This window comes from Arvicola amphibius, chromosome 4 (assembly GCF_903992535.2).
Source record: "Arvicola amphibius chromosome 4, mArvAmp1.2, whole genome shotgun sequence".
Classification (NCBI taxonomy): Eukaryota; Metazoa; Chordata; class Mammalia; order Rodentia; family Cricetidae; genus Arvicola; species Arvicola amphibius.
In genome coordinates, this window is record NC_052050.1 from 46,329,770 (window position 1) to 46,355,142 (window position 25,373).

General features: G+C 41.0%; 1 protein-coding gene across 3 annotated transcripts in view; it reads right to left on the reverse strand.

The window, feature by feature from the left end:
* The window catches only part of Smg6 (SMG6 nonsense mediated mRNA decay factor), a 240,939-nt gene that overhangs the window by 127,595 nt on the left and 87,971 nt on the right, over window positions 1-25,373 (reverse strand). For all 3 annotated transcript variants that reach the window (XM_038325034.2, XM_038325037.2, XM_038325035.2), the window contains exons 11-12: window positions 5,227-5,343; window positions 1,397-1,565 (exon numbers count right to left, since the gene is read on the reverse strand). In XM_038325034.2, the coding sequence (XP_038180962.1) occupies window positions 1,397-1,565; window positions 5,227-5,343 (286 nt within the window). The remainder of the gene's footprint in view (window positions 1-1,396; window positions 1,566-5,226; window positions 5,344-25,373) is intronic.

Below are 25,373 nucleotides of genomic sequence, written 5' to 3' on the forward strand. Positions count from 1 at the left end.
ACTTACTGTTCTTGCTTATAGAAGACCCAGGTTCAATCCTCAATACCCCACATGGTGCCTCACAACTGTCCTTAACTCCAATTCTAGGGGATCCAATCACCTCTTCTGACCTCTGTGGGCACCAAGCACACATGTAGTACACAGATATACATGTGAGCAAAACATTCATACACATAAAATAAACAATTAATGAATAAATAAATCTAGAAAAGAAAAGGATATTGACATAGATTCAGACACTGGAACAGATCCCGTTGGGAATGGATGAACCCAAACATAGATACAAAGATACACACACACACACACACACACACACACACACACACACACAATCCACATAGATATAAATGGGCATAGGTCCAGGCCAGAACTTATCATATGGATACAACACATACAGCCACAGACTGATACACGTAGACACAGACAGGCAGCCAATGACAGGCATATTGAATTAGCCTAGACATACAACCACACAGAAGTAGAAACACACAGAACTTTGTACTTGGTACAGATAGTCAGTAAGACATATAGATCCTCAGACACATGTACAAATGAGAATCTGACCGGCAGGCCAAGTCTAGCAGACTAAATCCAGACACACCTGGTTGTACAATACTCTAGATGTAATTTATGTCAATGAACATAATAACTGTAAACATAAAAACTGTTACAATATCAAATTCCATTATATGTTTTATTACTATTTTGAAAAATCCACAAAAAACTGCCCTACAAACACAGAGAGCTACATAGATGATCTATGCAGAACCACATATCTTTAGACATTGCAATACACCTCGTACCAACAGATACCCCTAAAGATACTACAGGGAGACAGGGGAGAGAGAAAGGTGAAGAGACAAAAAGATGAGTGAATAGAGAAAGAAGAGAGATAAAAGCACCCACTCATCCCCCCAGCACACATTATATGCCACAAGAGAGGTGAAAAACACTGAGCACAGAAGGTAATGCAAACAGAGGTGAGATCAATTAACAAAACTGAAAAAGAGATTAAGAAGCAAGGTCTTACATATGCATCAACATATATCCAGACCCTAGCATCAGCTGTAAAGATAGTGAGCATGAAGAGTATGAAGTGAGGATGAGAAAGTAAGAACAAGAACAAAGAACAAGACAGAGAACTATGGAGCAAGAGAAAAGGGGAGTGTTCAAGAGAAAGGAAAGGACTAGAGGAAGGGCCAAAATAACCTATAACATCAGAGTCAAGGAAGGTGTTAAGGGAATGGAAAAAGAAATCAAGATTCAAATGAGGAAGAAATAAGGAAGCTGTAATGGTTAGGAGGAAGCAGACAATGACTAAGGGACTAGGTAGGGTGGGGTGGTGAGGGATAGGGACACAGGTCACAGTGTGGAAGGAACAGGCAAGACAACTTACTGCAAGGGCAGATCCAAAGATGTGGGTGGAGGATTCCAGGTGTCTGGGTAACCAAGCATCCAATCTGACCAGACTTTGACACTGGGGAGCAGCTCCTTCAGGTCTGGGACGAAGGAAGACACCTTGATGTCATCTTGGTCATCTTGGTCCTCAGGAGAGGACAGCTGAGCTGCAGAGGCAAAGATTGAGAACTGGGCCTATGTATGCTGTGGCCCTTCAGTGAAACCTGGCATGCTGGGACAGCAGCAAACTCTTAGCAAAGGGAGACTAAGTTCATAGGAGAGCTGGACTCAAAGGTGAGGTCATGCACCAGCACTTTGGGAACTCTGAAAGTAGAACAAAGAACCAGTGAACTGGCTTTCCTATGGAGAAACCTGCTTCTGCTTCACCTGAGGTCCAGCACAAGTCTCTACTCTAGCCTCCAGTTCACTCTCTTAATTTCCCTTTTAGCACAGAGCCAAGATGGCACCAGAGTTCCTGCCACAACTGCAAAACTTGAACTTAATCAGAAGGCAATATCAGAAAAAACAAACAAACAAAAAACCAAATTGCAGGACATTCTACAAAATAAATGGCTTGTACTTCAATAATGTCAAGGTTACGAAGGACAAAGAGAGATAGGTTGAAAGGGACTAAAGAGTTACAGTATTTAAATGCAATGTGTGATCCTGGATTAGAGCCTAAGGCAGAACCCACGCCACCACTGCCAAAAGAACATTATTAGAGCTGGGCCTGGGAGCACATGTCTGTCATTCCAGTATCAGGAAGCTAAACCAGGAGAATTTTGAACTGAAAGTCAGATTGGGCTACAGAATTACTTTAAAGGTCTCATTCTCAACAAAGAACATAATCAGACTCAATAATGGCACTCTATCAATACTGATTTCCTAATTTTGTTCTTGTTGTTGTTGTTTAAGACAGGAGTTCTCTGTGTAATAGCCCTGGCTATCCTGGAATTCACTTTATAGACCAGGCTGGTCTCAAACTCAAATAGATCCTCCTGCCTCTGCCTCATGAGTGCTGGGACTAAAGCCGTGTGCCACCACCACCTCATCCTAATTTTGCTTTTAAATTGATTTTGTTTCTAATTATATGTACATGCTTTGTAAACATGCCCTGGAGCTGGAGCTGCAGGTGGCTGTGAGTGCTGGGAACAGAACTATATTCCCTATAAGAGTAATATATAATCTTAGCCACTGAACCATTGCTCTAGCTCTGATTCCCTTATTTGTTTGTTGTTGTTTCTAAATTTTTAATTTAATTTCATTTTTTTTATTTTACGTGCATTGCTTGTTATTTTGCCATGGGTATCAGGTCCCCTGGAACTGGAGTTACAGACAGTTGTGAATTGCCATGTGGGTGCTGGGAATTGAACCCAGGTCTTCTGGGAGAGCAGTCAGTGCCTGAACCATCTCTCCAGCCCCCTTGTCTGTTGTTTTGCTAGGCATATAACCCAGGACTTGTAAATGATAGGCAAATACTCTACCACTAAGCTACATTCTCAGTCCCCAGATCCTGGTAAGTGTTAAGATATTGTCCTTGTGGGGTTGGAGAGATAGATGGTTCAAGTGATAAAGAGCACTGGCTGTTCTTCCGGAGGTTTTATTCGCTGCACCCACAGGGCAACTTGTAGCTGTCTAGAACTCTAGTTCCAGTTCCGCTCTCACACAAACACACATGCTGGCAAAACACCAATGAACATAAAATAAAAATAAGTAAAACATTAAAAATTTTTTTCCTTGCTGGATAGAAGTAGCGCATGCCTTTAATCCCAGCATTTGGGAGGCAAGATAGGTGAAGCTCTGAATTCAAAGTCAGTCTGGACTACAGAGTGAGTTCCAGGACAGCCAGGACTACACAAGAAACCCTGTCTCAAAACACAAAACAAAACAACCCAAAAAACAAAAGTCCCGAGTGTGACGAAGCACAAGCACAAAGTCAAGTATTTAGATCTAAAGAGTCACCACCACACTTGCCACTTAAGATCAAATGACTCAGAACAAAAATAACTGTAATTTAATTATAATAAAATATATGTGAAAAACAATAAGCATGCATGTGTATGTGTAAAGACAGAAAACTTAAAGATATTTTTTAACTACTTCAGAGACTAGAAGCATATATAAAAGTGCTTTGCATTATTCTTTTAAATTCTGTTTATTCATTCTCTCTCTCTCTCTCTCTCTCTCTCCTCTCTCTCTCTCTCTCTCTCTCTCTCTCTCTCTCTCTCTCTGTGTGTGTGTGCATATGACATCATGGGACAACTTTGTGGAGCTGATTCTTTCCTTCCACTTTTCAATGGGTTCTGAAGGTCAAATTCAGTTGTTAGGCTTTAATGCATTACCTACTGTGCCATATTGCTGGCTCTGTTTTTGTTTTTTGAGACAGTGTATCATGCAATCCAATCTGATCTCAAACTCTCTATATAGCTAAGAGTGACCCTGAACACTTAAGTCCTCCTTTCTCTACCTCCAGAGTCACTGGGATTACAGGCATGAGCCATTAAACTCATTCTATAAATGTGAAATTGTTTCAAAACACAAGTTGTCCCTACCCTTGAACGAAATGCAATTATAGAAGCAGGAGGCACTCACAGCACTGGTAGAATGGGATAACAGAGGGAGTGGTTTTGATACTGATACAGGAGCTGAGAGGAAGGTATGACCTTAGCTGTACTTTTCTTGGCTAACAGTAATCTAAAGTAGAATTCTAGGGTAACATAAAGGATCTGGCATATACCTCAAGGCAAGAGCTAGTAATACCCACTTAGACCAGTGAGTTCCAGATAGCTGGCCCACAGTGACTATAACAGCTATCACATACCAAAAAAAAAAAAAAAGACACAAATATAAAAGCATAGAAATATAGATAATGAAAACAAAGGGAAACTTGTCCAGTCTCTAGCACTGGGGAGATAAGAAAATGGAAGGGAGAACTCATTACTAGTCTTCAGATCTTTTTATTTGTTTTTACTTTATGTGTGGGTGTGAGTGTAGGTGTTTTGCTTGCGTGTTTGTCCATACACCACTTGTATTCCTGATATCCCCAGAGGCCAGGAGAGGACATCAGATCCCCTGCAATTGGAGTTACAGATGGTTATTAGCTATTATGTGGGTGCTGGGAATCAAATCAGGGTCCTCTGGAAGAGCAGTTCTTAACCACTGAGCTATCTCCAGTTCCTCTTTAGGAATTCTTTTTTTTTTTTTTTTTTTCCTTTTGCTTTTTTTTTTTTTTTTTGAGACAGGGTTTCTCTGTGTAGCTTTGGACCCTGTCCTGGAACTCACTTTGTAGACCAGACTGAACTTGAATTCACAGAGATCTACCTGCATCTGCCTCCCGTGTGCTGGAATTAAAGACGTGCACTACCACTGCCCAGCCTTCTTTAGACCTTTCCAAAGATAAAAAGAACCCGTAAAAAGCCAGGTGTTGTAGTACATGCCTTTAGTCCCAGCACTGGGGAAGCATAGGCAGGTAGATCTTTTGTAAGTTCAAGAGGTCTGCCTGGTCTACATAGAGAGTTCCAGGCCAGCAAGGACTACACAGCGAGAGAGATCCTGTCTATAAACGAACGAACAAATGAATGAAGGAATGAATTAATAAAAAAGCCAAGAAACAAAAACCCCACATAAGAGCCCATAGGTAGAATGAAATTCCTACCTACCAAAAAGAAAAAGGAAAGAGGAAAGAAGGCCTGATAGACAACAAAAGAGGGGAATGCTGGAAGAAAGAAGACCAGAGAGCAGGGAGAAGACTGAGCACCAGCACTCTGAGGTTCACCTGGATAGGACTGGGCAACTGGAAAATCCAACGGCCAAGGACCTCCTGTTTACCTTTGGCAGAGTCCTTAAGTAAGCATGTGCAGCGCTGCACCAGTAGAGAAAACATAGCCAAGCCCAAGGATGTAGCTTGTTCCTGGATCACAGAGCGACACTCTTCTGAGAAGCAGTCTGCAAAAGAGCAAAGGAAACTCCATCACACTAAAGCATCCAAGTGCACCTTGATGTCCGACAGAAGGGCTCCCTTGCCACATTGCTCAGCTACTTTTCTCCCTCTAAAAATACAGATGATAATAGTAAGCTCTCTCTTGAAGTAGATTTATGTGACTTTGTATTATATATGGAGCAATTACTAGCATACCCTGCACACAGCTTGATAACACAAGATCCCCTGTGTAACTCTTTAAAAATCTTAATTTATTATTTTTAATTAAAAAACATACCACTTATTACATGGATCTAAAATTTTAAAAAAATCAATTTTGGGTCCTTTTTGAATACACATTATGAGAAATTTCCAACAAAGAAAGTGTATGTAAGCAGGCAATGCCACAAAGACACTTTCATTTCTAGACTGCTCAAGGGTTAGAGAATTGGAAATGTGTAAAATATTGCATAACTAACTCGATTACATTCTGTATTTTTGTTTGTTTTTGTTTTTCAAGACACAGGGTTTGTGTGTGGGTGTGTGTGTGTAGCTTTGGAGCCTGGTACTCGCTCTGTTGACTAGGTTGGTCTCAAAATCAAAAAGATCCGCCTGCCTCTGCCTCTCAAGTGCTGGGATAAAAGGCATGCCACCACTATCACCCAGCTGTATCCACTATTTTTAATTTTATTTTTAAAATTATTTTAATTCATTGATAATTCCATACATGTATATATTGTAGATTGAGGAAGCAGGGACAGAGAGGACTCTCCATCCTCTCTTTTCCCCTCATTAGTCATTCTGAACCCCTAGTACTTTCCTAATAAGTACTCTTAATTAATGTTGGTGGGTCAAAAAAAAAAAAAAAAAAAAAAAAAGAGGGTGCCGGGTGGTGGTGGCACATGTCTTTAATCCCAGCACTCGGGAGGCAGAGGCCAGTCTGGTCCACAAGAGCTAGTTCCAGGACAGCTAGGACTATTACCCTGTCTCGGGGGGGGGGGGGGGGGAAAGAGGGTGAAGTGGGGAGGTACATAAGATCTAAATGCATTCATATATGAAATTACCAAACAATAAATAATGTTTTTAAAGACATGAAAGGGGCTGGAGTCTGGGTTTGGAATCAGAGCACCTAGATGAAGCTCACAGTTATTTTTAACTCCCAGGGGATCCAGTGCTCTCTCTGTCCTCCCTAGGCACTAGACATGAACATGGTCTACGTATTTATATGCAAGCAAAACGTACATATAAAACAAAAAAAGTCGCTAAAGCAAAGTAAGTTTAAAAATAAGATATTAAATTTTCTTTGCTTTAAAGTTTTTTTTTAATTGTTAATGAAACCTATGGTATTAAAACCTTATTCCATCAGCAGGAGCACAATCAAGAACAGATTTAAAATTTATCTTCTTGAGCTGGACGGTGGTGGCGCACACGGACGGTGGTGGTGCACACGTTTAATCCCAGATCTCAGGAGGCAGAGGCAGGGGTATCTCTGTGAGTTCGAGGCCAACCTGGTCTAAAAGAGATAGTTCCAGGACAGACTCCAAAGCTACAAAGAAACCCAGTCTTGAAAAACAAAAAATAAAACAACAACAACAAATCAACTCATCTCCTTGGATCACCAACTTTGATTTTAGGCCTAATTCCTCTATATTCCTCATCCTAAAATAGCACACATGAGACACAAAAGCACAACCTACTTTTGCTGAATGGATTACTTTTATAGAGAACAATGCTTATCACAAAATGTACTTGATCAGTATTAGCTCACCCCCCCCCCAGCCTCCCACCCCCAGGGCTAAAAAAGGAACTCTGGCTCCTAATACTAGCACCCTCCATCTCTAACTCTTACATCCTGACTTTAACTCCCTTCTAGCTTTAGGTTACTGAAAGGAGTCACTCTGTTGATGGGCAGAACTAGTCTTTGATAGGGGCTACATAATACTCCCATCTACATAATCACAGTTATCCCTAAGTCTTCACCACAGGAGCAAGGATGATAGAAGCACACAATGCCTAACCCAAACCACTTTCACAGTTCTAGACATGAGAAGCCAGCTGCTGCTCAGAAGGGTTCAACATACTGAATAGCATACGGGGAGCAATCCTACTGTGGCTTTTCCACTATCCCTCCAGATGCTCAATGGTTCCAAATGTCATCCTCTAACTTTACAACTGTGGCAGGCAGTAAAGAAGTGGTAATAATCTATGACATTAAAGTGAATCATCAGGTAGTCGTAGCACACACTTTTAATCCCAGCACTCAGGAGACAGAGAAAGGTGGATCTCTGAGTTTGAGGCCAGCCTGGTCTACAAGAGCTAGTTCCAGGACAGACTCCAAAATTACAGAGAAACCCTGTCTCAAAAAAAACAAAAACAAACAAACAAAAAAAAATACCACTCCCACACTCCTAGTCTTCTGCTAAGGAAAAACTCTTGTTTAAAAGAAAGGAAAACATACTTATGGGATAACTGTTAAAAAAAATTAGAAAAGAAAGAAAGAAAAACAAGAGAGTAAGTGAGATGGCTTAGTTGGTAAGGGGCATTTGCCACTAAGCCTTGCAACTTGAGTTAGATTGCTGAAATCCACATGGTGGAAGGAGAGAAGTGATTCCGGAAAGTTGTTCTCTGGTTTTCACACCTGCATTATAGCATGTGCACCCACAGGCATGCATAATGTACGGGCGTACAGACACACACAAGCACAATACAAGCACATGCACAAGTAAATGTAATAATTCTTTAAAAAGAGACAGAAAAGAAACGAGCATCTAAGAACCAAGAGAAGAAAGGATACGAGCAAAGAAGAGGAAGACCTGTAACTCATCCCAAGAAAAGCTGCAATGTCTCCCTGCTCCCCCAGCCATAGGCAGCAGCACTGCCAATTCCATTCTATCTCAGTATGGATTCCTGCAAGCCACTGCCAGTAGCCTGCTTTTACTAAGCAACAAAGCCTAGATGAAGGAATAAAGCCAGGGCAGAGGAAGGTGGGAGAGGATGAGTAGAAGTCACAGTTTGATAGCTGAAACAGCTGATCAAATTAACATCTCATCAACTAGTCATTTTAGGAAGATGTCACCTACAAATTAAAGGCTACAGGAATGGAGGAAGATGTCTTTGCTCCAAAAAACTGGCTATAGTAGTTTATTCTCAATAGAGATAAAATTGGCCAGTGGGAGATTATTTTCTCCAAGTTCATGTCTACTTTTATGATAAACAGAAATCTCAGGCTGCATCATGTCTCAGAGTTCAGGGTGGGAGCTATGGGCAGAACAGGAAGAACGAACTGCTTAAAAGCAATGGTTATCTATGGCCTCTGAAGAGTCTGCTGCTGGTTACTGCAGTAAGGTATAAAACCTGGAAGGTATCAATAGGAACCTCTGGTGCAGAAATGGAGAACAGTCTGAAGGCAGTTTTGCAGCTGCCTTGCATGGTTATGTCACTTTAACCTCTCTATCACCATGCTCTCCTAGGCAAAGAATCCAAGGGAACACTGCCTGCTTGCTGGGTGGTTCAACTGGTGAAGAAGTACAAACTAGGAAGGTTGTATGCCCTGATTAATCAGGTAGATGTATCTCAAGTTATCCAAGAATGTCTGAGTCTTGGTCAGCTTTAGACTGGCCTTGTTATCTGACAATACTTAACAGAAGGTCTGTTCTCCTTGGCTTAGTGATATAACAAGCACATATTAAGCATCTATGATATGCTAGATTCCACAGAGAACATAGCTACTACAAATAATTGGGTTTTTTTTTTTTTTGTAACTAAAGGATGCCTCAGTAGGCTGAGCAAAATTATCATTTAACCATGTAACCATAACACCCATGGACTCAAAACATTTTAAGTGAAAATGTACTGTGTGTGTGTAGTATATTCAGGATGTTCTTGTATCATACAGATCTCATTCCCTGAGAATACTCATGACAGAGTCCACCTCCTTTATGATTAGGAAACTGGGCCTCATCTGGTGAACATCCATATATATCCCTGAAGTTGGGCTGGGTAGGCCACGAAGTGATGTGGGTGGGGAGGAAAAGGCATTGTTTCTCTTGATATTTGTCTGGTTCCTCTGGCTTTGTGTCAGGTAGCAGAGGCTGACATGAGCTGAGGAACTCATTAACATTGTAAAATAGCCTTTGCCCTTCTTTCCAAAAGCAGGTTTTCTTAAGGATTTAGGGGATAGTTTTGGCTAAGGACATCAGACGGAAATATTTCTTACCAAGAAAGTCTGCTAAGGTCTAAAGTTGGTTTTGCTCCTTCCTACAAGTGGGCAAGTGACCATACTTCACAGTACTCCTATGGCCAAATAAATACCTGCTCAGGCAGAAATGTTCTTCTTGCTCCTATGTAACAGGGAGACTTTCTCATTTTTCTGAGAACTTATTCATGGAAAACATAAACCAACTGTCGTCAAAGTTGTATGAAATCAGGAAATGGGGCGGCCGGGAGAAGGCTGCCATGTGGCCGGATGTTATGTATTTCTAATTAGTGCTATACATCTTTCAACAGCAAGTGTCCTTCTGCTGGAAACACAACACACTGCCCTTGTTATTGTAACTGTCAGAGAAGTGCTTAAACAGATAATCTCCAGGAAAAGTGATAAACACGTCCCCTCTCCCACCAGTGTGTGTGTGCAATGGTGCTGCCAAAGCATAGCTGTGCCTGATGGCTCCAGGATGGCAAAGCATCCTCTTGCAGGAAATGGGAGTGAGGCAGGAGTGGTGGAGAGGGGACAGGAGGGAAACAGAGTAGAGGCAGGCCCACCTGCTTGGACCTATAAGCCCAGCCAAGAGACAGTGACTCAGATCACTGCTTTTGATCAACTCCTGGGATAGGGTACTAAGTCTGTATAAGAGAAAGATTTGGAGAAAACCCTAGTAGTGGGATGGGGTTTGGCCTGTCATAGAAAAAAACTTGCCAGCAATGAAACCAGCAGAATTTTCTTAGTACACAGCCAGCTTCCTGGGAAGAGGATGGGAACAGTATTTGAAAGACTGACTCATGGTGATATGTAAGTTCACTACCCTGACAGCAGTTGGGAAGGAGTCAGAGGGCACTGGATTCACCAGTGATTCTATCACAGACAAGCAACTACCTTTTTGCCTTACTAATAACTTTAAAAAAAAAAAAAAAAAAAAAAAAAAAAAAAAAAAAAAAGCAGTCGGCCACTTCCCGCTGATTCCCTTTCCCCCACCTACTCTCAGAGGAAATGAATGGCCAGACACCTCCAAAGTAGCACCACCTGGAGGCAATCTGTTGGCTCTTTTGTATCTTTCAGACATCAAGCTGCTTCTCTCATGAGTCAGCCACCAATTAGATACAGGGCTGGCATAGTTCCTGTGCAATCCACCCAAACCTCCCTGTCTACAGGAAGTGGGCAGAGAGAGTACCCCTCTATTGTTGCTTGAGCCACAGAGTTCCCTGAGGCAGCTGCTGGCTAAAGAGGAGGTAGGAGAAGGCAGTAAGATCTCAGAGCATAAGGAGCGATGTTCTTGCCCTTGGGGCATTTTATTCCCTGGAGTATGGAATGAATGAGTCAGAAGAATGGACCATTGATAGATTCAAGCAACATACTCATGCACAATGGTGGAAGAGTTAGATGAACTGAGTCTAAGGCAAGCTATGACATACCCTAAACGATACAGTCAAGAGATAAGACAGAGGGACGTGGAAAATAATGTTTCTTCCTGATGAGCCTTCACTGACATACCTGATGCTTCTATTGGGTCTAAGACTGTAAAAGTGTCTTCTTCTTCTTCTTTTTTTTTGTGTGTGGGGGTTCTTTTTATGTTTATTAATACACTGTTCTGCCTGCATGCCAGAAGAGAGCACCAGATCTCATTAAGGATGGCTGTGAGTCATCATGTGGTTGCTGGGAATTGAACTCAGGACCTTTGGAAAAGAAGCCAGTGCTCTTATTAATCTCTGAGCCATCTCTCCAGCCCCTGAAAAGTTCTTTTTTTTTTTTTTTTTTTGAGACAGGGTTTCTCTGTAGCTTTAGAGCCTGTCCTGGAACTAGCTCTTGTAGATCAGGCTGGCCTCGAACTCACAGAGATCCCCCTGCCTCTGCATCCGGAGTGCTGTGATTAAAGACGTGGGCCACCACCGCCTGGCTCCCTGAAAAGTTCTTTTCAAAGTGGTATATATAGGGGAAAGACAATCTAAACTTCCTACTAAAATGACCACTCCCATTTTGAAAAAAAAATTATCTAGGTGTGCAATTGTAGGGGATAGAAATTTAAATAGAAGCCAGGTGGTGGTGGAGTACACCTTTAATCCCAGCATTCAGGAGGCAGAGGCAGGATCTCTGAGTTTGACGCCAGCCTGGTCTACAAAGTGACAGTTAAGGTTGTCTTCCAGGACAGTTAGGGCTGTTGCACCCTGTCTCAAACCCCAGGCCCCCGCGGGGAAAAAAAGAAAGAAAGAAAGAAAAGAAAGAAATCGGATTCTGCCCATGGGAAGGTAATAATCTAATAATAAAGACAAGTCATGCCTTTTGTCCCTGAAAAGAAAGTAATTTCATCTAGTATAAATTAATGTTTCATGGAAGAGACTATTTCTTGGTTGGGCTATAAGATAGTAACATTAAAAGAAATGGTTGATGCAAGGATTGTGTACATTATACAAGGGATAACATGGACTTGACCTGAACAGACAGTAAAGGAGCACTGCTCAAGATTCCTGAATGAAGTAATGTTGGATATTTTGTCAAGATTAATCTACTAAAGAGCTTAGTGGAGGAGTACTTGCCTAGTATAAATGAGGCCCTGAGTTTAATCCCAGACACAGCCATACATATACCATTAACTTAGTAAAAACACAATAGGTTAGGCAGCTAAAAGGGGGTAATGGGGCAGTTAGAAAGCTAACAGAGAATGAATTCATTTGAATTAAGAGAAATTATGTAATTATGTGGGGAGGGCTCAGTAGAGCATGATTATAATACCAGCATTTGGGAGATGGAGGTAGGGGGATCAGTAATTTAAGGTCAATTTCAGGTACATGGGCCAACCTAGGCTCCAAGAGACATTGTCTCAAAAATAACCAAGAAAGAAAATTTGTATAAAGAGCATTTTCTAACCCTTCTTACTAACAAGCAAGTGACATTTGCAAGCATGGAAAGTCTTCTAGGAGGAAGGTGAGATAAATGAAAACAAATGATGCTGGGAGGGGAAGGAAAAGGTGACTACTGCAACAGAGACCATCTCTGTGGCACTCTCCTCCAATTCCAGAAGGCTGGAGGACTCAAGAAAGATAACCCCACAGGAGAGATGCAGAAAAGGGGTTGAGACCCAGGATTGAGGCACCTGGAGTCAGGGAAGTGTTATCTCAAGGAGTCCCCAGCTCCCCACCCCTACCCCAACACACACTTGGTTCTGGGCCAAACCCTGTCTTTCTAGAACAAAGACACTTCAGGGGGGTAAGATTGCTGGAGTAAGCCTGGGAAGTCTGAACTGGCTATCCCTGTGGAAGCTATTAGATAGTCAGCACTTCATTTGTTTCCAATTCTAGGAGGAGTGCAGCTCTAGGCTGTGGGGTGAGAGGCTTGTCTCTGACGTAATCAGGAAGCAGCTGCAAAATTAAGGAATCCCTCATGACATCATAAAAAGGGTCGATGGTTTACTGGGGAAAGTATAAAAATTAATTACATATCCCCACATGACTCCTTTCTCCTAAATCTCTATATAGGCCCCTTTACCCTCACACATTCTCTATCAGCAACACCCAGAAGCTGCTCAATGGACAAAATACAAAAGGGCAAAAATCCTGGGAGAGAATGTTTTCTTATGCTTTGTGTCCCACGGATTTGGAACATAACAGACAAAACTTTACCCTAGCATTTTATATATGTGGCATGTTTCATCAACAAGATGATAAGCTCATTGAGGGCAAAGCTATGTCAAGATATTACATCCTTGACAACCAGCACCATGAGGAGTCTCAAGAACGGTACTGCTCATATCAAGTAAGCACACTTAGCTCTCTCACCTGCAGGCCTAACTATGCATGACACAATTCTACCACAGATAGGAGTGATATCTAAGACAAGATTGGTGTTGTAAAGTCTAAGATACAATGAGACCAGCATTAGGCACACTGCATTTAAACATATTTTCTCAAAACTTTACTGAGCATTTGTATAGGAGGTATTATTCCTGTCTTGACATCTTACAAAATTGGTTAAGGAAGGAAGAAATTAGTTCAAATGACATATCTACAAACACAAAGTAATACTGAACTAAGACTTCAATTTCAATTCGGGTTTGTCTGTTCTTGTACCCACACTGTTTTCATATCTGGTTTTCTTTTCTTCTTTTTTCTTTTGATTTTTCCAAGTCAGGTTTTCTCTGTTATCCTCAAATTAAGGGATTTGCCTGCCTCTGCCTCCCCAGTGCTGGGATTAAAGAAAGGCATGTGCCACCACTGCCTGGTTCCATATGTGGTTTTCAACGGCTTGTGACTCAAGCTCTGCACTTCACCTGTGCCTCTCTCCTTACCTTTACACAAACCCAGAGCGCTCCAACTACAGGTCTACATAAATAACCCTGAGATGAGGACAATGTGGAAATTTTAAAAAATAACATTTATAATAACATTGAAATGTGTAGAATTTTAAGCTGAGAATTACAATGTGCTGATGAAAAGCAGTCAAAGAGGATCGTGATAACTGGAGATATTTACATCATGTTGGGAAGACCCAACACTGCAGTTGTAAATTTTTCTGTAAACTGTACCTTTACTCCAACTGAGATTTTTTAAAAAAAAAAGGTCTTCATGGTTTTAATACTATACTCAGGAGGCAGGGCAGGTGGATCTCTGGGAGTTCCAGTAAGCCTACTTCTAGGCCAGTCAGGGTTACATAGTGAGATCCTGTCCCAAAAAAACAAACAAAACCAAATGTAATGATACTTTGTTTGTGTTTTAACAAATAAAGATTGCCTGAGTTCAGAGCTAAACTACTAGGGGCCAGGGAATGCTGGCACACACCTTTAATCCCAGAACTCTGTTCACTCAAGGCCAGTCCTGGGCTAACAGGAGATTGAATCTGCTAAAGAGAAATAGAGTTCACACAAAGGTGATCCCAGCACATGGAATCCCATGCCTTTTATCCCAGCCCTAGGGAGGTAGAATAATATTGCTGGGAGGAGAGAGGCATATAAGGCAGAAGGAGATAGGAGCTCAGTGCAGTCTGGAGATGCAGTCAGAGCACAGGACCGCCCCTTTGGTCTGAGCACCAGCAGAGGTAAAGCTCTAGTGGTTGGCTGCATTGCTTCTCTGAGCTCTCAATTTTCATCCCCTAATATCTGATTCTGGGTTTTTATTAAGAACAATTAGAATTCATGCTACAAACAAACCTCACAAAAGATTTCTGTAGACAAAGATAAGCAGAAAAGCTTACTCTAAACTTTGTATGGAAAGGCAAAGAGCCTAAACAGCAAAAAGAGTTTCAGAAAGAAACAAAGAGAAAAGGCGCATGACTCCTGGCGCAGGCTCAAAAGAAAGAAGAACATTCATTCTTTCCCGTTTCTTCTCCATCTTTTTAAGGCATGCGTCTTTTTTTAGATTTACTTAATGAGTATGGGTGTTTTGCCGCTTGTATATCTATGCACTGTGTTTACATCTACTGTTTGTGGAGGCCAGAAGAGAGTGTCAGATCCCCTGGCATTGGGGTTAAAGACAGTTGTGAGCTGCCATGTGGGTGCTGAGAACCAAGCTGGTGTTCTGAAGAGCAGATAGTGCTCTTAACGGAGGAGCCATTTACCAGCTTTTTTTTTTTTTTTTTTGATAAGAGTTTCACTATGTAGTCCTGGCTGGCCAGAAACTTTTTTTTTTTCTCTGATATTTTATTTTTTTTCTCATGGTTTATTTTTTTTATATTTAAAAATTTCCATCTCCTTCCCTCCTCCTCCCCCCTCCCTCTCCTCCTCCTCCCCCTTCCCTCCCCTCCTTCTCCCCCTTCCCTCCCCTCCCCTCCACCCATACCTCCCCTCCCTCCCTCTCAAGGCCAAGGAGCCATCAGGGACTTACACAGATCCTAACTCCTAAGCACTAAGATTAAAGGCATGGGCCACCATGACTAGCAAAAAGTCTTTCAAAAAATGGTGCTGAATCAATTAAATATTCATATACACCCCCCCAAAGAGACTTAATATGATTTTATACCTTATATAAAAATAACTCAAAACTTCCTTGAACCAGGTGAAAAACTCTAAGGCCCTGCTTCTGCCTCCTGACTGCTGTGATTAAAGGGGGATTTCTAAGACTTTAATGTTAAAGGTCCAGTCCAGAAGAACTGGAACAGCTGACAGACTTTTATATATAAAAATAAAAACCTTGGGGTTGGAGAGATAGCTCAGTGGTTAAGAGTACTTGATGCTCTTGCAGGGGATGCAGGTTCGATTTACAGCACCCATATGGCAGCTCACAACAGTGATGTGCCAACCTCTTCTGGTTTCTTTGGGTACCATGCATGAATGTACTACACAGACAAAAAAAAAAAAAATTCAGGCAAAAAATCCATATACATAAAAATAAAAAAAGAAAAGGAAGAGGAAGAACATGATGAATTACAACCACCACTATGGCCTGGAGGGATGGATGGCTCAGTGAGTAAGAGCACTGAGCTCTGTTCTTCTAGAAGACTCTGGTTCAGTTTCCAGTACCCACAAGGCAGCTCATAACCGTCTGTGACCCCAGTTGCAGACGATTTGGTGCCTTCTTGTGCCATGAGATCATGCATGCATGTGGGGCTCATAAAGCTCACACAACTGCACACACATATAAAAATAAAAGATAAATAATTTAAGAAATGAAAACCGGGGTTGAGAGATGGCTCAGCAGTTAAGAGCACTGGCTGCTCTTCCAGAAGTCATAAATTCAATTCCCAGCAACCACATGGTGGTTCACAACCATCTGCAATGGGATTGGATGTCCTCTTCTGGTGTACACGAAGACAAAGCACTCGTGTACATAAAATACATAATAAATCTTAAATAGAAATGAAAACCTTTGGCCTGACCAAAGACCCTGTGAAGAAAATAAAATGGCAAGTGATAGAGAATGATTAGGCATTTAGAAACTATATCATCTACTAAATACCTACCACTAGACTAGGAAGTACCTAGACTATATAAAGAACTTGCAAAACATAACAACAAAACAAACAGTACAATTGTAAAATGAGCAAATTTATGAATGGAAAATAAACACATGAAAACATGTTCAATATTGGCCATTAGAGAAATGAAAACTAAAACCAATGAAATATTACATCTATCCAAATGGCTGAAATAATACAGCAATGCCAAATTGTTAGATGCTGAGAATCTAAAAAAAAAAAAAAAAACATACTGCTATTCTAAAATATTGTTCATCAGTTTTGTCTAAAACAGTCCTGATAACACTTAGCAATTCGATTCCTGTGTATTATCTAGAGAAATAAAAACCTGTACACAAATGTTTATAATACTTTTATTTATGACAATCTAAACTAGAAATAACTCAAATGTTCTTCTTCAGGTGAATAGTTCAAGAAATTGTGGAATATCCTTGCCATAAAATACACTCAGCAATAAAAAGGAACTGCAAAAGCCAAGTGAGCTGTTCAAACGTGTCTTGCTCCTTAAAAATAAGGAAAGGGCGAATCTTAAGCCAATGGCACGTGTATTTTTCAAGAAAGGCAGTGGGGGGGGGGGGGGAAGTTGCTTAAGACAGGAGTCTGCACTGTTTTCTTCATAAATGAGAACTGCTTGTATACTTTCAATGCTTCTTTGTATCATTAATCAGACAGGTACTAAGGTGTATTTTTTAACTGGTAGTTCAGTTGCAATCCTCTGTTAAGAACAGCACTTAGCAATATATAACATTAAATATAAAAACAAACAAAAAACAGGTTTTCATCAAAATATAAAAAAAGCTTGCTTTTCATAAGAAAAATGAAAAGACAAAGAAAAATGTTCTCACTAGAAGCTCTGCTTTAATCGCAATGCTCAGGAGGCAGAGGTAAGCAGACCTGTGAGTTCCAGTCCAGTTTGGTCGACATTGTGAGTTCCAGGCCAGCCAGAACTACATAATGATAGACTGTCTCCAAAAAAATTATATATTATATATAATAAGTTATATATTATAAATAAATATATATTTACTGGGAAATATATATTTCCTAGTGTGTATACATAGAATCCAGGTCAATGTCAGATGTCTTTGTTCTATTGCTCACTCACTGAGCCTGGAGCTTGCAGTTTTGCCTACACTTGCTAGTCAGTGAGCCCCCTGGGATCTGCCTGTCTCCACTCTCCAGCACTGGAGTTACAGATACCTGCCACTACATTTGGCTTTTACAAGGGTGCTAAGGGTTGAAACTCAGGTCCTCATACATTTTATTAAGTATTTTACCTTCAGGGTCATCTCTCCAGCCCCTAGAACTCTTTTAGCTGAAATAATAAATGTAAATTTGATAAACATGACAAAATGCTCATCATTTTTTACAAGGAAAATGCAAAACAAAGCTTAAAATACAATTGGACAGCCATCAGGATGGCTATAATATATATATATAAGAAAAATGGAGAGCAAGTGCTGGCCAGGATGTCCAACAACTGAAATTCTCTGTTTTTTGTTTTTTTAAGGGTTTCCCTATGTATCCCTGGCTGTCCTTGAACTCAATCTATAACAGGTTGACCTCACTCAGAGATCTGTCTACTTCTACCTCCCAAGGGCTGAGATTAAAGGTATGGGCAACCAAGGCCTGGTGAAATTCTGTTTTGTGATATAAAACAATATAACTACTTTGGAAAATAGTTGCAGTTTCTAAAGGGACAAAACATACCAAATGATCAAGCATTTCTAGGCATTGACCCAGAGAAATGAAAGCCTACGTCCATACAAAGATTGACACTGGAATGTTCACTAGGCTTACTCCTAACAAATACTGGGAAAAATAAAATGTCCATCAACAAGGCAGTGCATAGAAATATGGCATACCCTTATAATGAAGACTGCTTAACAATAAAAGAAAAAATTAATCACTCCACAGCACAAATAATGTTCAAATAATCATATAAAGAGAACACTGTATCAAATTCTTTTTTTTTTTTTTTTTTTTTTTTTTTTTTGGTTTTTCGAGACAGGGTTTCCCTGTAGTTTCTAGAGCCTGTCCTGGAACTAGCTCTTGCACGCCTTTAATCCTAGCACTCGGAAGGCAGAGGCAGGCGGATCTCTGAGTTCAAATTCTATTTGTATAAAATTCTAAGGTGGCATGATTATATATTATATATTCCCAACTACTATGAAGGCTAAGGCAGAAAGGTCACAAGGTCAGAGACAACATGAGCAACTCAACCTCAAAGAAAAAGAGGCTGGAACACAGCTTACTACTAGGGCACTTGACTCATTAGCACAAGGTCTTAGAATAAGAATAAACAGATAAATCTATAAAATCCAAACTAATCTACATTGATAGGAAGAAAATCAGTGGTTGCTGGAGACAAGGAGAGTTCAACAGAATGAAATACAAGAACTAACTACACAGAAACTTAGCATCAAAGTTCATATTCACTATCTTGATTACAGTGATGGTTCCACAATACATATCATCTCAAAATTCATAAAACTGTATACATTAAATATATGCATTCTAAAACACATTAATTATACTTTAATAAAAGCATTAAAAAGATGGGCTATTGAGATGGCTCAGTTGGTAAGGATATTTTGCCACCAAGCCTGAGGTCCTGAGTTTGATCCCCAGAATCCACATGGTAGAAATGGAGAACTCACTTCCCAAAGCTGTCCTCTGATTTCCACATTGTGCATCATGATGGGCATAGGCAGTCACACATACACACACACTAAATGTAAAAAAGAGTCTTTTCCCCACTAAGACAGGGTTTTTCTGTAACAGTCCTGACTGTCTTAGACTAGCTCTGTACACCAGGCTGGTCTTGAACTCACAGACATCTGCCTGCCTCTGCCCCCCAAGTCTGGAATCAAAGATGTGTGCCACCAATGCCCAGCAAGAATTTTTAAAACATTAATCTGAACACTTGGGGGCAGGGGGGTGGGGGTGGGGGAGACAGATCTCAGTGAGTTTGAAGCCAGCCTGTCCTACATATTGAATTCCAGGACAGTCAGGGCTACACATTGAGATCCTGCCTCATTAAAAAAACAGAAAAAAAATTTAAAGAATGTAAAGTGTTGTGGTTGAAATAAGAATAGTCCCATAGGCTCGTATATTTAAATGCTTAGTCACCAAGGAATGGAACTGTTTGAAAGGATTACAAGGATTAGGAGGTGTGGCCTTGTTGGAGGAAGTGTGTCACCGAGGATGGGCTTTGAGATGTTTGTTTGTTTTTTGGGTTTTTGTTTTGTTTTGTTTTTGTTTTTCCAGACAGAGTTTCTCTGTAGCTTTGGAGCCTGTCCTGGAACTAGCTCTTGTAGACCAAGCTGGTCTCAAACTCACAGAGATCCGCCTGCTTCTGCCTCCTAAATGCTGGGATTAAAGGCGTGTGCCACCCTGTCTTGAAAAGAACAAAAGAGTTGCCTTGGTCATGGTGTCTATTCCCAGCAATAGAATGGTAACTAAGACAGAAGGATAGGAATATTTGAAAGTAAGGTCCTAAGTTTCATAGTCCAAAATCAATACCCAAGCTGGAGTGAGCATGTGATGACCACTGTAGCACACCTCGCTTTAAAATAAAGACCAAGCCAGGAGAATAACAGCTAAATAAAGCAATCATATTCAAGGAAGAGAGTGAGGAAGAAACAGATGACACTGATGAGCAAGCCAGCAAGATGCAAGGAAATCTCTTAACCTAAAGGGTCTAGAATGGACTCACTTACACCCTCTTTTACAACCCTCCCAAATCTGTATTCTGGCTGACAAAACTGTCAGTTCTGAGGGTTTATTCCTCATCTTGGTGCTGTAAGGAACCTTTAAGAAGTAGAGGCTTCATTGGGGTATGCCTACATTGGTTCCTTCTTTCTCTCCTTTTGCACCTGAGCCACAAGGCTTTGCTTTGACATTTACTTCCTATCATCATGTGCTGCCTCATCACAGACTCTAAAGTGACAGGGTCAGTCATCCACGGACTGAAACCTGTGAAAATGAGAGCTAAAATAAACTCCTTTTAAATCTACTGTCTCAGATATCTGCTATAATAGAAGCCTAACTAACAGAGTCAATAATAACTATAAAAAACCTACATACACTGCTTGATTGAATTGTTTGTAGTACTAGATATTAAAGTTGTATGTGTCAAAAAAAAAGTGTCTTCAGCAGCTTCTGGCCTAAGAAAGCAAAATAGAATCTATCTCAATGCTCTTGGGCAGAATACACCTATTGGGCTGATGGGGAAAGAAAAGCTAAAAATGGTGTAGTACATAAAGCTAAGTGAGCCAAGATGTGATGCAGCTGTTTGGGTGATTTGGAGAACCCTGTTCCAAAAGGCTTCTTACTTAAACAGTATTCCTAAAAACCTAAATCAACTGAGAAGAATCCCTGTCTTTATGAACCAAATTCTAACTCCAGTCAAATACCTAAACCTGATTCTCATACAATTTTAATCACAGGTTTAAAAGGGAAAAGTAAGGCAATCGTTTACAACATTAGCAATATTACACACTTTAAATGTTTAATGAGTTCTTATCAATGACATTGTAAAGAAAATAAAACTGGCCGTGGTGGCAAGTGCCTATAATCCTAGCACTCCAGCAGAAACAGCAAGATTAGAAATTCAAGGTCATCCTTGACCATGTAGCAAACTCAGCCACCAAAGATCCCATATCAAAAGAAAAGGCCAATCCACACTATACAGGTATTACTTAACTGTTAACCTTCATTACAGTAAACAGAAAAGATTGGCTTTCTGTTCTCCTGTGCCCAACAGAGCATTCTTCAATGTCTTACTGACTTGCACTTTTTCTTCTGGGTGTGACTGGGAATTCCCACATCTGCACTGCCTCAATTCTGCCTTCCCAATAAGCAAATCAAGGCCAAAGCTCAAAGTGCCATAGACTTCCCAAGAGCCAGTGTGGCTGTATTTCCTGTAGAGATCTTAAAACCTTTTGAGGTTCCAAAAGTCAGCATCAATTTTCAAATCTGATCAGGAATCTCTGAAAGTCACAGTTACCATACAGCTGAGTAAAATATTTCTCATAAATTTAACGCCAGCATGTCTGTGTTTGGAAACTTTGAAAATACATGTTGTATGGTTTACTGCACTGGAAAAGGTGCCAAACAGTTTCAAAGGAGGGGAAGTGTATAACTGTTTCCTTTCAAATGCATTTTCCAATGGGATCCATTCAGGGGAAAGGCTGGAACTAACTAAAACATTATTAAAAACTGTTATGGAAAGAGACAGGGAGATGGAAAAAGATAAACCCCCAAAAGTGAAATATAGAATCAAGGAGAAGACAAGCAATACAGGAGAAAGAAAGGGGACCTGTATAGGAGGACAGGTTGGAGAAGGAAATGGGGTGAGATGGAGTCTTGTCTGGCAGTTGCTGTTCGTGGTTTCATATTGTTGCAGATCAATCGATCAGGACTGCAGCGCTGCTGGCCCAGTGGCATAAGACAAACCACAGAGTTGGCTTCAAGTTCAGCATTTGCGAACTGCTGACCTTCGGTTTTCAAACCAAAAATATTCTTTGAGAAACAGTAATACCAAGTCCAGTCTAACCTGCCAGCAAAAGCAAGGATTACTAACCTGAAGTAACACCCTATTCAGTTACATCAGGCACTAACACTTTGCAAGCATCAAGTAGGAAGGAAGTTTGCAGACCTGAAACTACACCCTACCAAACTAACTCCAAGTTCTGACTCAACCAAGTAGCAATGATAACCAGAAACACTAGAACAAGTGACATGCTGTTTTGGAAGTTGCTTTCACCAAAACCTACTCAAATTGGAAAGCCAGCCCTGAAGCCAAACTGCCAGAGATAAAGCAACTCCTGCTAAGGTCACATGTGCATGACTCCAGTGGAATCTGTATGCAATGTTTAGGGCAGGGTTTGGTGATGCCTCACAAAGCCATTACATCTCCCTGTGCCCCCAACCCTGCCAGTTTGTAGGGAGGATTTCTTTATTGTTTGCTCCCCGCCACACACACCCCTAAATCTCTAGAGTATAAAACTGCTTCAGCTAAACAACTTCTGAGCACGGAAGAATGTGCCATTAGAAAGAGGGTTATTTTCTAGGCAAATCAGAACTTTTACCCTATCCTAAGCCACTGTAGCTTTTCAATATGAAATAGTACCTCACTAGAATCTATTTTAAAAGGAGAACAGAACTGCTCCTTATCAGTGCCAGAGCACTTTCTTTTTGAGCTCCTCCAATGGAGAGGTAAACAAATCAGTCAAGTTAACTGCAAAAACTAACAAGACTGAGCTGACAATTGGGATTCTAGAACTCAAAATTCCAGGCAACAGCTTCAGGAGAAAGGGGAACTGTGCCACAGATGGGGCTGTTGGGGCTAATCTGCAGTCTCCCAGTGCTAGGCCACTTATGGCTCAGCCAGCTTCAAACAGAGTCTAGGGCAGGCAGACCTTGGTGCAAGCTTGCTGAGTTCCAGGACATCATTCTTGAGGGTGTAATAACCATGGGCTGTAGCACACATGTTGAGGGATGAGGGAAAAAAATAAACAGAAAGACAAAAGAATGAGGATGCACTGCCAATTTCAATTGTGCAGCTTTTATTTTTAAATGCTTATCAAGCTGAGAGAGAGCAGAGTTCTTGGAAAACAAGGTTTCCTTTTTTCCAATGCCAGCGTCAAACACCCTCAAGGACGGGCACTGCACAGACTGTAACAACGAGGAACGTGGCTTTGCATCCTCCCAGCAGCACAGTCCTCTATGGGTCCCACGCTACTCTGATTTCTGCTCGGCTGAAAACTTTAAATAACAGGCCCATTGCCTCTGTTAAAAACTATTCTTTTTAAGGTTTTTTACCAATCTGGAAACTGGTTGCATTATACTTACACCACATTACAAACCAGCTCTTTTCACTAATAAAATAAATGTGTAAAATGCCTAATTATTACTTTTACTGAACTACAGTGCTTAGGGATCAAATACAGGAAGCTGAAGGCTCAACCAGTTGTTAGCTAGAGGGTAAGAAGGAGGGGCTAAAGGAAGATCAGCAGTTAGGAGCAGGAAAGAACATTAGGTCCCCATACAAGCATCAAGAGTCCATGTTCAAAAAGAAACAAAAGGACACCAACCCTATTTTTGTTCTGACCAGTTCCACAAGAATTCATGCCATCGTGGCACGTTGGGAGGCCTGGCATGAGTTATCCAGGCCTAAGCTGCTTACGCCCCTGCTCAGCACAAAAAGTAAAGTGTGGTCCAAGACAGATGGAGCCTGCCTGACCATTCAGTAGAGAGCCTGGAGAGTCTGACCAGTAAGGAAGCAAATAACACATCATCTTCTCCATCCGCAAACCCTGCCAGGCCCCCAAAGAGGCAAAACAAAAGACAATAGAAGCAGGCAATAATTATACAAGATGTATATTGTGAAGGTGAGTGGACTATAACCAGTTCTGGACTGTGCCTTATACTGAATCCCAGAACACTGATCAAAATATTGGAAATGTTACTCACAGGATGAGCCAGTCAGTCCCTCTTCAGGGCTGGTGCTGAGAAGTCTGATTAGAAACTGGCAGTCAATTTCTAACATGCTCATTTATAATAAAAGGTACGAATTAAACAAACTTTCCTAAACCTATAACGAAGAGTAAGGGGGCAAACCATGACTGTCATCCTTGTTTTGTTTTTAAACAGTGCCAAGGACTGAACCTAGGGTTTCATGCATACTAGGCAAGTGATCTACCACTGAGCCATTTCTCCAGCCTGTAAACTGTCATTCTTAATCATCCACAGATTCCTCCTTGGCAGATCCTGCCCACCCCTTAGACTTTCACAAATGTTGTTTTATCCTTCAGGGTACAAGAGAAACCAACTACTGACAAAGAAACACCCTCATAAAGAAACACAGTAAGAAAACCTGCAAAGGCAGGTGAGTTAAAGCCTATGGTGGACATCCCTTCCGGGGATGACCAGACTGAAACATAATAATTCATATAGGCAGAGGGGTCTGCAGTCACTCTGCATGCCACATGTCTAACCCTTAAGAAGCGAGGAATGCTCTCAACAGGAAAAACACAGCAGCAAATGCTATGATACCAAAGCCACAACTGCATGGGTCCCTGGAGCCTCTCAAACTAAGCTGCCAGCTAGGGAGCTAACACTAGCTGTGGATGAAACACAGCTCTGGTAGAGTAATTAATTTTTTTCTTAACTAGGATTACATTAATTTTCAAGGACTAATGGAGTCCAGCTGTAACGGGAAGAGTGGCTGCTGATGCACAAAGGCACTTGTGCTCACAACATTATAAACAGAGAGAGAGAGAGAGAGAGAGAGAGAGAGAGAGAGAGAGAGAGAGAGAGAGAGAGAGAGAGAGAGAGAGAGAGAGAGACCTATAAAAAGGACCCACTATAACAGGATATTTTTAGTTTCTACAATGCTGCACTAAAAATACAGCCCCGGCTGATACATCATGGCAGAACTATTCTCTCCTTGTCCCTTCAGGAACAGTTTAAAACATTTATTTTTGTTTCTTTTTGTGATGGTCAGAGTAGAGAGAGAAAATAGCAACTCATTGATAAGAGGAAACGAGAGAGACATGAAAAATTGAAAACTACCTAAAAACTCATGGAGAGGTTTATTTTATTAGTTCTTAATAAATATCTTGCAGATTTCCTCAGGAAATACACCAGATCACATGTAAAATAGTTTGATACTGATGTCAACTGCATCAACATATGAAGTCTATTAGGGTGAAGCCGCAGCAGGGTGATCAGCGAGCTGAAAAACTCCACAGTACTTGGGGAGGGGGGGAATCTCATGGCCTTCCAAATTCTTCGAGAGGTAAAAAAGTCAGCCAAGACACAGAGAGAGAAAGAAAAAAAAAAAGAAAGAAAGAAAAAAAATCCCACATCCTGCTTTCAGCTGCCAGCAATGTGAAGTGCCCAGAGATTAATTCTACGTCTGGCCTGGAAATG